At 44.6% G+C, this 17,081-nt stretch overlaps 1 protein-coding gene across 1 annotated transcript in view; it reads left to right on the forward strand.

Moving 5' to 3' along the window:
* Positions 1 to 491: 491 nt before the first annotated feature.
* The window catches only part of cm (AP-3 complex subunit carmine), a 48,621-nt gene continuing 32,031 nt past the window's right edge, over positions 492 to 17,081 (forward strand). The window contains exons 1-4 of the mRNA XM_089584848.1: positions 492 to 837; positions 5,414 to 5,598; positions 7,367 to 7,479; positions 12,839 to 12,960. Coding sequence (XP_089440974.1) covers positions 803 to 837; positions 5,414 to 5,598; positions 7,367 to 7,479; positions 12,839 to 12,960 — 455 coding nt within the window. The 5' untranslated portion in view covers positions 492 to 802. The remainder of the gene's footprint in view (positions 838 to 5,413; positions 5,599 to 7,366; positions 7,480 to 12,838; positions 12,961 to 17,081) is intronic.

Consider the following 17,081-nt stretch of genomic DNA (forward strand, 5'->3'; position numbering starts at 1 on the left):
AAGTTTAATGCTATTATTCTTCCAACGTTTCAGACATTAGACATTTACGAGAGCTGGTGGATGTCTTCGTGCCTTGTCTGGTTTTCACGCTGACTTCACGTCATGCAATTTCAACTAGTCCATGCATGCTCTCTTGCTCTGCATCTATGCCCGTTCGATTAACGCTCTTTGTGGCCTCGTGAGATACAGAGTGCCTTCTTGAAACAATTACTACGTAAATTAGGGGTTTTCTATAAGATAATGCCCCAAGCCACTCCGTTCGCTTTTATAAAACCCGCCAACGGCCGACCTGAAACATTAAAATAACTTTTCAAACTAAACCTAATAAAACTTTCATTATTACCAATTTTTATGCAGATGTGAGCAAAAACACGCCAAAATATTTTAAGGTTAGTTTTATTGAAAAACTTTAAAGCTAAAATCGAATCGTTACTCGCGCTATATCTTCACCTGCCGGTGAAGCTTCCTGTGCCGCGTGGGCAAATGCCAGCACCAGGGTACACCACGGGGCGGCGTGAATTCGGTGGGCAGGTAGACAGCTGCTCGCAATCTTAAACATGTGTTGCTTACGCGCACCTAATTACTAGCTAGTGTCTAGAACAGATTTGTAATTTTTTCATTGTTTGGAGCGAATTGACGTTACTGTAGCGCTTGTGAATCTGCGTATTTTCTTTTTCCTCGGAAAGTGCCGTGTAAAGTGAGCCAATCGGCTCTGCATGTCATGTTATAGCTGTTGCTATCAGCTGAAAGCTGCGACAAACATTTATTCGTTAGGTTGGGTGAGATCTGTTGCACCGCAGACATGATTCACAGCGTTTTCGTCATAAACGGCTCAGGGTGAGATATGCTTGACGTGTTTTCTGTGTTTCCTCGTATGCCGCTCATCAAATTTGCTGATCGCTTTTCGTAGCGATCGTGTGTCTCCGTCGTCGGACGGCCTCGAAATCAATTGGAATTGCTTTTTGTATTCACTGTTTAAGCTTAATTTGTGCCGCTAAACATATGCTTTGAAAAATGTACGATTACCTCTCACTGGTAGCCGAGTGCCCGCTGTCTTGTTTCATCGGAAACACGTTTGCACGGTGCTGTAGCCAGAAATGCGTTTGGAGAGCTTCAGCACTGTTAGCCGCCCCTCCGCTACGCCCTTCGTTACACCTGGTTTATAATGCCCCCTTCTTGTTCTTGTGGTACTTGTGCACAAACCTCATTATTTGCGACTGCGAAACTAGGGACGTTTACTGGAGCACATCTGTACTAAACGGTGGAGTCACACTGTAGCCTTAGCTGTAAACTGAACCGTATTGTTGCTAACTCAGAGAAGCCTTACGGAGAACGAGCAGGAGTTCAGGACGTTAACTTGTTCTCAAGAGTGCATATGTAGCAACCCCAGCGCACATACGTGCCTCCTGTGTTTGTTTCGGTGATACCAGGGAAACAGCAGTTCACATTTGAAGTGTCTGGGCTGTTTATTTCCTGGCCTTACCTGTTTGTGCCAAGTTTCGCCATTTAGCCACTGAGGTGGCACCGTAGCGCTGTCACGAGCATGGAAGTCTTATGGACTGCAGTGTATCCGTTCAAGTCGGTCGTCCTGGTTGTGTGCATGTGTGCCAAGAAGGATCCCTGCTGTCCCGTGACTTTTGAGCTTTAGACGACATTCCTGGATGATGATTGTGATTGGTTCTGCATTCTTTGTGAGGCAGTTACAGTGCAAGCAGAAGGAAAGGACGTAAAAATAGAAAACAGTGCTGTATGAGAATATCTTGAATTTTAACCCTGTGCCATTTAGTTACTTTTGAATACAGAGGAGGGGCTTTGTAGATTGTTTCAGTAGCATAGATAACTGCCGAGCTTGCTTCTACGAGCTTGCTTCTCTTTCAAGTATGTATTCTGCAGTTACGGGATGTAAGCCCTGAGTAAGCATGTTACTTAGGGTAATTCTGGGAGGTAAAGCCACCTCGGTGGCTCAGTGGTTATTGTGTTTAGCTGCTGACCCGAAAGACACAGGTTTGATCCTGGCCGCAGCGGTCACATTTTGATGTAGGTGAAATGCTAGAGCCCTGTATACTGTGTGGTGTCAGTGCACGTAAAGAACCCTAGGTGGTTACAGTTACCTGGAGCCCTCCACTGCGGGGTTCCCCATAGCCTAAGTCACTTTGGGAGTTTGAAACCAACAAAACCAAATCAGATTCTTGGAGGTAATGATAGTTGCACAATGTCATCGCTGTGCATGTCGGGCTCGTGGCTCAGAAAAATTGCTAAGTGTTTACTTACGCTCTGCTGTGTAACGTTCTGTGCTCAGTGAAAGCTGTGATTGTGCTGCTGCCTGTGGTTTGCTAATGGCTAAAAAGTGCAGTACAGTCCAAGACCTACAGACTTTGCAGCAACCTCGGCTACCACAACAGTAGGCAGTGGCTTCACCTCACTGCCTCCCGTCTGTGTCGAGGTGCTTGTAACAGCTTGGCTGCCATCTGGTTAATTTTACATATGCTTTGGGAGCCATCATTAGAGGGATGAATTTGGCGCGATGTAGGGGAGGAGCGTGGGATGTGAATACAGGATGATGTGGGGCTTTTCCATAGATGGTGCCCCATAACAACTTTCATTATAAAAATTTGTAACTCTTCTTAGGTGATGGCTGGAAGAAAATTTTGGAAAGGTACTCTTGTGTTCTTCCATTCACAGTCATGCTTGGTGCGCTTTTCTTGCCCTTGCATATTGTGCCTCTATTGAATGCTAACGTGTCATCCAGTATACTCAAGTGGTTTCCAAGGACCTCAACTTTTGCTTTGCATGAATTGTATATAAATGGTTCCTTTGGGGCAATCTAAACCTTTTTTTCTTGCATTTGTAACACTAATCGTATGGTCAGTGGCATCCCTGTACTTCATTGTGCCTGTTTATGTGGTGTGACTTCTGTTTTTTCAGCCTTATGCTTATAAAAATGCTGTCTGGTTGCAGAAAAGCATCGTGGATAATTCAGGCTTAGAATAGAACTGAGGTTGTTTATGCACAGTTTGTGTTGCTTATTGCAGAAATGTTGAAACACGAGAGCAAGCCGCACTAGTGTTAAAGAGATAGTCGCTTCATTTTTGAAAAAGAAAAAAATCAAGCAAATATCTTTAAGACCAGTGTGGCCTACACACATAGAATTGCTTCAATATTTTACTTGAGTGTTTTGTGTGCATTTCTTGTCTGGTCTACCCACAAGTAATAGTTTGCTGCAGCACGGTGCTGCAGTCATTGAGTGTAACGTCTGACCTAATTTTTGCTCTAGCCAATGGTCAAGCTGTTTTCTTGTGGGTATGCTTGTGAAATGCAGTGTCAGGGCAGTTGGATTAAAGGGAATTGCTACTTCTGCAGAATACGGTAGCTTACACTGTAAGGTGATCTACTAGCTCACGGCTGGCTGATTTTCATGGCAGGGGCTAGAGTAAGTTGACTTCGACTGAGCTGAACTACTCTCTCAGTGGTTTTGCAGCTGCTGCGATAGCTCAGTGGTTAGGGCGCTCAGCTGCTGACCCGAAAGAAGCAAGTTCAATCCCGGTCATGGCAGTTGCATTTCGAAGGAGGTGAAATGCAAGAGGCCCGGGTACTGTGCGATTTCAGTGCATGTTAAAGAACTCCAGGTGTGAATTTAAATTTGGGCCTGTTGGTTTTCCATGAAAACATCTAGCTAAGAAACGGGACGAGAGAAGGATACACCCACAAGCGCTCGTGGTGTGTCCTCCTGTCATCCCGTTTCTTGCGCTAGCTGTTTTCATGGAACCCCAGGTGGTCGAAATTGTCTGGAGCCCTCCACTGTGGCATCCTTCATAGCCTGAGTCTCATTTTGCCATTAAATCCCACAAAACCAAACCAGATCTTTCAGTGGTCTCAAAATTCCTTACATAGTGGGACTGGTAACATTGCATATTTATTGTTTCGTTGATATTATGCTGGTGCTGTGTGCAAGAGTTGGAGCATACTGAAGATAAAGCACTATTATTTCCTTTTAAGCAGTTGCTTCATGAGAAACATTGCTGTGGTTTAGGCCATTGCCCATTTTTAGTGTAGTACTTTACAACTGAAAACTCCTGTGCGTACCTGCCGGTCAATGAGAATGTGATTTCAGTGGGCCTGAGCCATGGGGACCATGTAGGCTTAGGAGGAGCAGTTCAGCTGCCACTGGCCCTTGTCCACCCTAGGGGAAGGCAACAAAGCCTGGGAAAATTTGTATTTCAGTTACGTTCAACTTTGCCTGATGTTTTAGGTTTAAAAAGAGCATTATGTATTTTTAGAGTTGTCTACCTCAGGGGTTCTCAAACTTTTTTGCTTGGAGGAACCCCAAAAGCCTTCAATAAGTTCCAGGGAACCCCCCCCCTCCTTTCACTTACCAGCAATGTTGTCGAGTGCATTTCTGTAAAGAGAGAGCTGCAAAAGTTAGATGTTTATTGCACAGATTAATACAAATACTAATGTGATGGGTGGTACTGCTTCTCTTTTGAGAGCAAGTCAAAGCGTGGCTCAGTAGCACTCAGAGCCAGTCTCATATCAGCTGCCGGGTCAGGGCCGGTGAGGGTTCTCGTGGAACACAAGAAGACAGCCCGCGGAACCCCTGTGTTCCGCGGAACCCAGTTTGAGAACCCCTGGTCTAGCTGCTTACCCTAAGGAATCTTGGTGTGTGTGCGTGCGTGCGTGTGTTTTTTATAGTGTGCAAAGTGTCAAGGCAATGGTGTAGTGGATATAATGGATGGCCATACAAATTGCATAGGTTAGTCCAATCTTGTGTTGCGCAGTGTATCCCAGGCATGTCTGTTTTCCTGGGCCAGTAATGGAATAGGCAACAAGGATGGACTTTTTTTTCTTTCTGCTTATTGTGGCTGCAGTGAAAAAGCCAACCTAATGAGGGGGCACTGGCAGCCCCACAGTGACGCATGCTTCCTGTCTCATACATCAAAACGGCTTTTCTTTGGAACAGAACAACTTTGCACAAATATCGTTGTACTGCGGGTAACTTATTCGTGGCCACAGCTAGGAAAATAGGCTTAGTGATTGCTTCTGTGCTACACTATGCGCTATACTTTTGGGAAAGGTTGAGATGCTTTCCACACATTTGCAACTCTGGGCTAGGTCTTACCTACTTAAGTTAATTACGTGTAGTGCGTTCTGGAGCCTTCTTCTGTAGCAGATGAATGCGAAGAGTTATGCTGGACATTTGGTTTTCTGTACAGCGTTTAACCTGAAAACTTCATCTGAAGTATGATGTTTATTGCGTATTCTCAAAATTGGATGTGGTCAGGCAACACTAATGTGCTGTTTGCTGGTATAGGGTGCCTTGATTTCACTGCTGCTTGCGTCAGCATTCTTTTTTTTTTGAAAAAGTGGCATCCTTCGGGTCTAGAGTGCTCCCCCCCCACTTGTGTGCCAACTGCAGGGATGTGTTTATGGAGAAGCACTGGAAGAGCGTCATCCACCGCTCTGTCTGCGACTACTTCTTTGATGTGCAAAAGAAGGCTGCTAGTCCTGAGGACATCCCTCCTGTCATCTCGGCCCCACACCACTACCTCATCAACATTTACCGCAACAAGATGTTCTTTGTGGCGGTCACCATGTCTGAAGGTGAGAAGGCATAATGGAAAGGAACAGCTTTGTGCTCAGTACTGAGTGGCGGTCGTCAGATGAGGCAGGCACTCCTGATAACTTCTGCGTAATCATAGTAAGCTAGTACTAAATACAGGTTTGTGCCGAAAAATTGCTTTGTGTGTTTTTTTTTTTATGCACTGCTTCACTCATGATTGTGTAGGTGTGTAGCTGTGCATGGGTACGTTGGTTGACATTGCATGTTTCTGTCTGAAATTTATTGTGCGCCAGTCTGTAGTTTCTTGGGGAACTCATCTGAGAGTTTTAGTGTAATGTAATAGTAATGAGGTTTTTTTTTTTTTTTTTGCGACTGAGGTGAGGGGTTTTGCAAGTAGCGGTGTCAGCAAAATGTTGCCTGCTAGGATAATGCTATTTGACCTGGCACTGGTATTGGAAATTTGATTAATGCCATCTCAACAAAGGCATAGTTCTTTTCGTGCTTCTGTAAATGAGATGCGGTTATCTCCTCGGAAGTGGGCACTGTCAGATTCGTGTAGTTCCCCTGACATTAGAAAGGACATGCACAGGAAATCACAGCTTGCATGCACTTCTTTTGCTGGTGCTGCTGAAGCAGTGGAAGAAAACAAATTCCTTAAACCATGGTTCAGACAGTGATGTTGACTTTGTGAGGATCTATTGAAATACTCAGTGCATTTTTTTCATTTTTTTTTTAAATTTTTGTCGACGTTCCATGTGCTTCCCTTGTCCTCCATCCAGCCATCCTTTTTTGGAAAGTTAGTGACCCTAGGTAGTACATACACGTAGTGCACAGTGCTGTTCTGGTTGTTGCCTTTTTGACGAGAACTAGCTGTTTCTTGAAAAAGCTGGATTTGTTTTAAAAGTCTGTTTTTCACATTATTTTGTTTTGCTTTGATGCCAATTCTTATGCCAATTCATTCATTCCCCGTACTATCACTGAATGGAATGGTTTGCCATCAGTCATCGCCACAGAAACTGACAAAAAAAAAATTTCAAGAGCTTCTTGGCTGTGATGGAAATGTGTAAAAGTTTGCTGTTTTTGTTAGTGTTCACTTTTTCTTTGTGTGATGCCTTATGTTTTAATTAACGTTTTTTGTTACACTTATTTATTAAAATGTGTCGCGATTACTAATGATTGTACCCCCCCCCTCCTATGTAATACCCTCTTCTGGAGGGCCTTTAGGGGTAACTTGAATAAATAAATAAAAATAAATGAGTAATGTGTGTGTACTCTTGGAGACAAACGTTTCCAGTACAGGCGAGCAGAAGCCAAAGCTGGTAGCTCGAAAGCACACTTGTGGAGGTGAAAGTCTCGCATGCTGTGATGTGTAGTTGTGAAATGAGGTGGTGAATAGCAGACAAGGCACCAGTGTGCCCAGTTTGCTTTTCGCAGGCCCTGTAAACTTTTGTGCCCGATATTATACATGTTACAGCCAGCAAGAAAAAGACGTGTGGCGTATCACCTGGGTTTCTATCTTGATCCGCTTTGTTTGTATTTTTATTTTCGTGTCTGTTTTCTGCTCCTTCTTTCTGTGTTTTGGGCGCAGGGAGAACTGTGCTTGTCGGTACTGAGTATTGTGTCTGGGTAGTGTTTACTGTGCTTGGATAGCTGCGTATAAGGAGTGCAGACAACAGAAATAGACCATCGTCGTGATGAAATCAGTCATAAAAACCAGCACACTGACTTCTCTGCTGGTTCTTTAAATTTTTTCTGTGGCAAATGGTGGCTGTATTCTTGCCAATTCTCTCCTTCTCAACACATGTGCAGTGCCACCGCTGTTCGTGATAGAGTTCCTGCATCGCGTGGTTGACACATTTGTGGACTACTTCAGTGACTGCACAGAGTTCCTGATCAAGGAGCACTATGTGGTTGTCTACGAGGTATGTGAAACGTGAATCTCCCTTGTTTTCTTGATTTATTGCTGAAGGAGTATGGTGTTATGTCTGCACACTGCACCACTCATTTTTCACTAAGCATGCTGCGTAAGCAGTTGTTCGGTGGTAGTTTGCTCAGGCGTACGCAAGAAAATGTGTAGGCTCAGTGGAGCAGGCTGTGGAAAATGGCTGGAGTTTTTCCTTTTTTTTTCTTTTTCTCACAAACAAAGATGTTTAATCCTATAAAACCAAACCAAACAGAGATCAGGATCTATCTGTTCGTATGTTTGCAGCTGTGTATAAAAAGGATCGGATTGCGTTCTTTCGGAATTCTATTGACATGTCTGTGGGTACCTGTCACTGCTGCAATTTTACCTGAGTGCCATGTTTGTTTCATTTCATAATGGTCTGTCCAAAAACGATGAATTGGTATAGGTACCTGCATAGCCTCAGTATTGTGCAGCATTTCCTAGTGAGCATTGACTGTTTAAACTCAGCAAAGAGGTTACTGTGAATTTTCAGGCGTGTATATGGTTATTTAACACGTTTTGGCGGGCTAGTTGGTTAAGCATCTTGAATAAACAGCGCGAACCAAGACGAGCACAAAAGACAAGAAAACGGACGACACAGCGCTGACTATCAACTGAGGGTTTCTTGCTGATCATACAGGTATAAATACATAGATGTCGGCAGAAAGGGAAAGGTATACAAAGTGCAAAACAAAAACAAGAAATAAAAAAAAAAAACAAAGCATAAATGTGACAACAGCAACAGAAGCGCGCTAGAAATCAGCGGAGATTATCAGCCCCCAGGAGTGATAGCTCTTTTTGCAGTAGTGTTAGCGAAGGAGTGCTTATACATGCATTTCCCTGCTTGAATATGTTGTAGGCCTCGATAATTTCCCCCACAGTTTTTTCCCGATTTTTGGCAATGACCTTAGTTTCATGATATAGCGGTACGTACTGTTTTTTCTCTGTCTTTGCCCATTCACAATGCTTTGTTTTTTATTTTTTATTATTTTTTTTCTCCCCACTTTGTATACCTTTCCCTTTCTGCCGACATCTATGTATTTATACCTGTATGATCAGCAAGAAACCCTCAGTTGATAGTCAGCGCTGTGTCGTCCGTTTTCTTGTCTTTTGTGCTCGTCTTGGTTCGCACTGTTTATTCAAGATGGTTATTTAGTTGTTTTCGATAAACTTGGCAGTTTTGAATTTCAGGACTCTCTCCGAACCATTTTGGTGCTTTTCAGTCCATGTACTAGGGGCCTCGCTCTTATGCATGAGGCTCCAAGCCCTGGTTCCCTCTAGTGTTTAGATATTGTTGTTCAATTTTTGCTGCCACGTCATGCTTGCTGGTGCTGCCCTTGCTCCTGCAAACAGCTGCTGCCTTTTGATTGGCCCATTCTGAGACTGTGGAAAGGGCCATCAACCCTTGCTTTACTCTGCTTTCCTGAAATCCTGTGTGCATGGTGTGCGGAAAACCTTTTACAATCAGGTGGCCTCACTACAATCAACTGGTTGCCTGCCTTTTGTGGTTGGTGGGGGGGAGGGGGGGCGTAGCTATAGCGTGGCCCAAAGGAGCCTAAATTCTGCCCTGCAGCCAGGGGCACACGCGCAATTCTGGGGACACTTTACAAGCTATGATAAGTGAGTCAGCAGCGCTGCATTAGTTGCTGTCATTATGTAATGCGCACGAACCTTAGAGCACAGCACAGGTCCCGTGGCACCATCCATCAGCACGGCCAGTAGCTGGCTCCAGTTTTGTGTTCTACGGCGTGGCGGTCAGCAGAAGTGCTGACGACGGCGTCTGGCTGTGTCCTGCTGCGGCAAATGTCCCAGCGCTGTGGCGAGCGCTGGTAACGTGGGTCACCATACATAAAAAGTGGCAAAGGAAGCCAGACATGCTGTCGTTCATGAACAAAAGCTAAGGAAAGAGAATTGGTCAAGGAGGGATGCTCCCTAAGACTTGTGTGCGACTGTCAGTATCCATCAGCCTTCTTATAATACGATATGCCTTTCATGCTGTGCATTTCATGCTCTCCTCTACTTTTGGTGATGAGGTAGTCTGTGATTTTTCTTTTTAATTAATGCGATCATTGTTTAAGAGCCACATGCTTTTAATGCACGGGACACACATGTCCTTTTATGCGGCTCCTCATAGCTGCCGGTATTCTGTTGCACTGATAAGTTGCTGAGCATTGATGTCATGTGAATGACATCTGCATTGGACATGTATACGCTGCTAGTGAGGTTATAGTCTTGCAAGAGCAGCTTGGTCTTGTCATGTGGGGTCACTGGTCTTGTCAAGTCGGCTGCAACGCTGTACAGATAAGTTCGGACTAGTGATGGTCCGGACTAGTCGGATGCTACTCATGTGTAAAGGCACCTTGAAGTGCAGACAAATTTGTTTGCAGTTTTAATACCAGCTTTTCTTGTCGGATGCTACTCATGTGTAAAGGCACCTTGAAGTGCAGACAAATTTGTTTGCAGTTTTAATACCAGCTTTTCTTGTTTGTTTTATGTTCCTTTGTTTAGTCCAATAAATATCCTAAGGTTTGGATCAGTTGCTTGTGCAGTTTTGCTCAAATTGACATCTACCTTGTGGGTCTCTGCAGAATTCATTGGTCACAGGTTTACAGGATCTTGCCCACTAAAGCTAAAACATAATTGCACTGAAGTTAGTTTTTATGAAAGGGGTTTTAAAATCTATTTTTTAACTGTCTTAGTTGAATGGTTTGTAGCTTTGCCACATTGCTGGTACTAATTCTAAATAATTCCTGTAAATATTCACATCTCTCATTTTTTTCTTCCAAAAGTAAGCTTTCTTCTCTGTTAAACTGCTCCCAATTTGGAGTTTGTGTGTGCCGAAATTCATTTTTTTCCCCGTGACCTGCTGTAAATTTGGATATGTCGGTTTGAAAACAAAGATTTTCCTGCTCCAAAAATTGCTCCAAATCCCACTTTAGCTCTTGCATCCTTGGCTATGTGTGATGACTTGTGCAAGGGTGTTGGTGGCAAGTAAAGTATTTTTTCTGTTACCTGATACAGTGAAACCTCATTATAATGAACAGTTAAAAACTCGGAAAATAGTTCGCCATATCCATAATTCGTAATATAAAATTTCGTAGAAAATACTTGCAAGAGCAGCAAAATTCAATCACAGAAGACAGAGTAACTCGGAGGGTGCTTACTTGGGTCACGTTCATTTATTTAGGCGCAAAGAACTGCGTTATTGCGGCCTGCTTTTTTGTGTTGATCGCATTCCGTATCACGCCCTGTTCCACAGTTTGCAAACACTCAACAAGGGCAAACCCACTGCCCTCAATAGCACTGCAGAGGCGGCGCGGTAAATCCAATGCAGCAAGCGTTTCTTGTGAAGTCGGAATGTTATCGTCTGCAGGGTCAGCCTCAGCTTCGTCTGCGGGATCTTCAGAGACTTCTGCAGCGATTTCGACGTCCGACAGTACAGCCGTGGTCTCTGTGATGTCATCGCCACCTACAAAGTCTTCTACAGTTGGGGATGTCACTAAGAAGACGCGAAAAATTGTTCCAAGCCTCATCGAGCTCGCAGAGCTCCGTTTCTGCTTCGTCGGGATCGTCACCATCGTCACTTGATACACGGGCCTTTGCTGGAACAAAACCTGCATGCCGAAAGCAGTTGGCAATTGTTTCGCCTTTCACATTGTCCCATGCCACTTTAAGCATCTGGATTGCTCCCAGCAAGTCGATCTTCAAGTCCTGCTTCATACGAAGCTTCACGAGAAGAGTGTCAATCAGTCTCCTCTTGTAAACTGCCTTGAAGGCCCTGATGACGCCTTGATTTAAAGGCTGCAGCTTGGTTGTAGAGTTAGGTGGAAGAAAGCAAACTTCAATGTTATTGAGTGCAACATCTGTGTTGTGTGCAGTACAGTTATCAACAAGGAAGCACACTTTGCGACCCTCGCGCACAAGCTCGCAGTCCCAAGCATGCAGCCACTTCGCGAAAAGTTCACGCGTCGTCCAACATTTCTTGTTGGAAGCATACTCTACGGGGAGTATGCGGCCCCCTTTCATGCATCTCGGGGTTTTAAATCTCCTGATGACGAAGGGTTGCAGCTTCAGAGTGCTGTCCATGTTGGCGGCAAGCAAAACAGTGATCCAGGCCTTTCCTTGCTTCCCGCCATGGCATGGTTCTCCACGCGCCTCAAGGGTATGCCTGGGTAGCATCTGCCAAAATAGGCCCATTTCGTCCACATTAAAGATGTCCTTGGGCTGATATTTTGCAAGGATTTGCAGCCATTCCTCTTCCAACCACTTTTTGATGCTCTTGCAGTTAACTGTCTCACTTTCGCCAGAGATCGTTTTGCCTATGATGTCATTGCGTGCCTTGAACCTTTGCAGCCATCTGGAGCTGGCGACGAAGTTTTCGGCATCAAGGATACAGGCAAAGTCTTTAGCTTTTTGTTGAAGCATCGGTCCCGACACCGGTATGTTTCGAGCTCTGGCATCCAAAAATCATTTGTAGAGCACCTTCTCCACGTCGCTGAACGCAGGGGGCCGAAGATACTGTGCATTTGTCCGTGTGGCCTCTTGTGCTTGTGCCTTGATGACAGCTTTGTTCTTCAGAATGGTACTCAAAGTGCTCCTTGGGATGCCAAATAAGTCCACAAGAACGCACTTCTTTTCGCCGTTCTCCACACGCTGAATTATCTCAAGCTTGGTCTTTAACATCAGTGCTGCTCTCTTTTTCACGTTCGCCGCCATCACAGCACTACACACACCCGCGCACCACACTCGACACGACCACCGACGCAGCCTCCACAAAACGCTACGACGGCCACGCCACTGCTAACACTAAAACGCAAAAGACGCAAAAGGGCAAAAGCAACATTCGATCGCGCCGCTGTTGCCGCTGCTGAAGCGGCGCTGTCAGCGATTGTGAGATGCGAATGATTTCTTTGGCTGTCAACTCTCAATGCCGACGTGGCATCTGTGGCGCTGTCAGCGCCTGCAAGGTAGTCCGGAACGTTTGCCGCGCCACATAACACACTTGTAGTGCAACGAAGCCTGCCTCCTGCTATTAAAGTGAGGTAGTGCTTGGCGTCATGAAGTTCGTTATATCCGTTTTATGCTCAACTGTGTTCGCTATAGGAAGTTAAAAATACATGTGTTTGACAAAAATGTTTCGGAAGAGTTCGAGATATTCAATAATTTGTTATAGTATGCATGTTTGTTATATAGAGGTTTGACTGTACTGTGTTTATTGACATACTGCATCTGCTTTTTTTTTTGTACAAATTAATTCATGAAGTAGTGAATTTGTGCAAGTAAGCTGCACTGCAAGAGCTTGCAGAGGGAATTAAATGAATGGTGAAAATTTGCAGCTCCTGGACGAAATGCTGGACAATGGCTTCCCGCTTGCCACGGAGTCCAACATCCTGAAAGAGCTCATCAAACCGCCAAACATTCTCCGAACACTTGCCAACACTGTCACAGGTCGCACCAAGTAAGTGGCGCACACATTCGTCTCATGCTTGTTGCCACACTTTCATGGTATTGCTCTGAATATCATCTTTACTAGCATGATTGTGAAATTTTTTTAGGGATGTACAGTTGCGATAAAAAGAAATTCGAACAGCGCAGCACCTACATGCTCCGCTTTTCGAATTTCTGTTCATCGTGCTTGTGCCTGAGTGGTAAAAAAAACTATGCTAGAGTCGTCCATGATTGTATCATAGACCACTCTGTTGGGGTGCAAGCGTGATAAAAAGTAATTCGAAAAGCTGACCATGTAGGCACTGCTCTGTTTGTATTTCTTTTTATTGCCCATGTACATGCTTGAAATGAAAGCACCCTACAATGGGTTGTTCTTCATAAAAATTGACGAAAAACACAGCTGTGTTTCTGCTACCAACATTGGTGAAGTGCGCAGTGAAGAACTGCCTCATATAAGTGGCACATCATAGTTCTGCCATCTCTTCAGGCTGCTCTCTTTGTTGTCAGTGCGATCCTCATTGCGCAGTGCTTAAATGCCCCTTGTTGCATTAGCCCTCACTGGTTCTTTTAGCATTTTGAGCCAAACATTACCATTTAGTGCTAGTTAAAGGACAAGCAAATTAGAGTGCATTGGGTGAGGAAAGCCCCAGAATGGGTGGTATTGACTCGACAGTTCATACGTAGTTTGCTGAAGCAAGTGTTGCCTGGCAAAATTTATTGTTTCATGAATTCTTGAAACAGCACTCTTATGACCTGGACGTGCGATTCCACAAATTCTTCAAGGGCAGTGAGCTACAAATATAAGTGAATTATTCTCTTGGGACAGCAAGCACATTAGCTGGGTGGCACTTCTTGCTGCTGCACTTTTTTGTGTTTGCCAGAAACAGCTTCTCGTTTCTTTCAATTTTTTTGTGAAGCTTTCACACAATTAGCAGCATTTGTATCGTGCTGCTTGTATCTTCGTAAGTTCTGAGAAGAAAAACACAGAGTGCGCGTGCACAGACATCAAAAGGCCTATAAACACGGGGCAATGTGTAGGCCTTTCGGAGACCGAAATGCATTCCGTGATTGAGTTGCCTCATCTTTAGGTTTACTGGTTGTTCTTCAGTGGTTACTTTTGAATGCAGTGCAGATGGCTGCTATTTGTTTAATTACTGTTCGTAAAATATAGCATATGCTAACGCCTGCAGCGATAAGCAGTGGTAGTACCAGGAGACAAGCACACTTTTTGCGTCTGCCAGCCACAGTGGCGACGTGCAAGACGTGCAATGTGCCAGGCAGGGATAGGGGCTCGTGACACCAGTAATCGTATGTGCCAAGTTTGCACAGGGAGGAAGGAAAAAAAAAATGGACCAAGTTTTCCAGTACAGGTTGGCATCAGCGTGACATGGCCTTGTGAGATTAGGAGGCATTATTTGAGAATTTGAGGATTACTGAAATTCAGATCGGCATATTTGATGATTGATTACTATATTTGATTTGAAACTTAGGCGTTTGCAGATCCCTTAGCTCAATGTTTTGGTTTCCTAATACAACCTCAGGTAGGAGAGCACCATCCAATTTGTGTTCTTAGGAAAAATTAGGGGAGCGCAAATACTGAAATTTTGGAATGCAAATTGAATATCGCATATCTGTTCTGTATGAAAAAAAATTTCAGAAAAAAATAAGTATGCAAATGTTGGTGGTCTTATTTGTTTCAAAATAGTAAACGATCTTTGCAACCGAAGTAAATGAAGCAGGATTGACTCAGCACCATACTAAACAAGCACGACATGAGCAGAAATGTGTACTGCTTGATTGGACATCATGAGTGTGTGCAACCTGTAATGTGGTCACGCGAAATGAGTCACAAAATGAGGTCCATGAAAAGCGTATGTCTGGCAACTAAAAATAACGTGATGGGTAGTAAAACCTTATTAATTCACACTTGAAGGAACTGGAAGAATGGCCAGAATAATCTGGAGGTCAAATTATAAAATGCTGCCGGCCCTGTAAGGGATCGGTAGTGTACGCGGGGTCATCGGAACGCGGCTGGGGGCGCTCAAAGCGAAGCGTCTCCTTTCTCGGAACGCGGCCGCTCGCGAATGCGCCGGGAAATACGGGTGTCCCCCCGCCCCGCGGTACCGATTCGCGCACATGCTGTCACGAATGTGTATTTGTGTTTGTTTTTATTTTTATTTTGTGGTGGAGAGGGTGATTTACCCTACGGTAGTTGGAGGGCTGGCCATGCTCTCTATTAGCCAATCATATGAAGAATGTAGAATGATTGGGTGCTACCAAATGTGGGCCGGGCCTTGAGGTCTTTAAAACCGGGCTCCGGCGCCAGAAAACGGGTTCTGAGCTGAGGTGAGATGCTATGCATCTTCGGCTATGCCGAGTAGGGGCCTCCCCTAGTGTTAGCCAGTTCCGCCTTTTTGTTGTTTGTCCTTTACTGTTTAATTTGTCTCTAGTGCCTGAACTTGTATGCAATGTAAATATCTGTACATAAACCTCAGTTGTTCCCTTTATCCCTGCATCATAACTCATCTTGAGACCGTCTCTGACGGGGCACCCCTGGTGCGAAGGAACGCTTCAGTCTTCAAGTGAACAAACCGTCTCTGGCGGGGCACCTCTGGTGCGAGGAAGATAAAGAACTTGTGAAATTTACTGGCCCCGAAATAAAAAACTGCCGAAAATGCAGTGAAGCCTCGTAAGGAGGCTCCATCACGAAAATCCAGTGGTGAGCATGCAGTTTTGATGTGCTGTACGAGTAATGTGGATGTAAGTGAGGGGAACGCACACTGGCGTTGGAGCGTCGAGGCTACTCCTACAGAGAAAAATGACCACTGACATGCCAGTCGGCTTTCGAAAGTGTCGTACAGCTTGGGTTGGATGGCTGGCGAATTCCCAGCCAATTGCTGCTATACCCGCCAGCTGGCCGTGAAGTCTAGAAACCGAAGCAATATTTTTTGGTCAGGTGACTGGGGCCCTCCATTTGTCGTCAGGCCTACTGTTGCACACATTTTAGGCAGTTGTGCATGGTCTACAATGCAAAGTGGGCTTTCTCGTGTATCAGTTGACCAAAACAAGGTGGCGAAGCCCGCTCGAAGGGTTCTGAAGGCGACAGGAGTGTCATGGGTGTGGGCACTAAGCATGTAACACATTATGGCAGGATCAAACAAAAAGCCGTGCGCTTTCACGTTGCAGTTGTTCGAAGCGGGTGGCTGGCCATCTTGTTCTCATCCCGTGTGATACGTGGAAAAGCCCACTTCTGGAATTTCGCATGAGGTCCAAGCCTGTTCACGTCCGAACGTGATCGGTCCACGCGATAAACAACGGAGGAGAAAGCCAAGAGGGACGCCCTTCGTGGCACTTTTACCTCAATCTTCGAATAATTTGCTCAGGTGCTGTGGTTTGACATGGTTGGAATTTATAAAGTCGTAGAGTTATTCAGTTGCTGCTGTATATTCGGAGATTTTAGAATATTCTGAAAGTCTCAGATCAATTTCTCGAATTGAATATGAACCAAATAACAAACATATTCTATTGGGATTTGAAATTATAAATATTCACACACCCCTAGCAAAAATCAATTCTGTGGCTCTTTCTGGCTACGTTAATGTTTGACCAGCAGCAAAAGACTGCCTTTTTGCTGAGAAAATTGCGTTTAAAAATTTTCCCACCACTCTATTCAAACCCGTACCATCTGCACCAGAGAGGACTGCGCGACCACTGTTTTAAGGTGAATGACAGGGTAGTCTGGTCTCTGGGATCCGTGCCCAAAAGTTGCCGATGCACCAGAGTTGACTTGCGAAATTGGCCGGTGATGTACCCTTGTTTCGTTTTTTTAGCTTTTTCGTTCTTATAAAAGCTCTTGTTTACAGTGCAGGTAGTGTCTTTGTCGTTACGATGGACTAACCTATTGAAACAGACAAGTTCAATTTGTCCTCACTGTCCCTTTCATTTTCTTCTAGAAATAGATTCAGCTTAAAAAGTTCAAGGTCTCAACGCCAACCGAGCATCATATTCGGGGGTACTGAAGCCATGTTGCAGCTGTAGCTGTCTGCAACTTTTGATATATTTCTGCGCTTTTTGGGGTGTTTTTTTTTTTCATTTTTTGCTAATCTGCATCGAGACTGCTTCTAGAAAGAA

This window comes from Amblyomma mixtum, chromosome 3 (assembly GCF_055824585.1).
Source record: "Amblyomma mixtum isolate Tamu chromosome 3, ASM5582458v1, whole genome shotgun sequence".
Lineage (NCBI taxonomy): Eukaryota > Metazoa > Arthropoda > Arachnida > Ixodida > Ixodidae > Amblyomma > Amblyomma mixtum.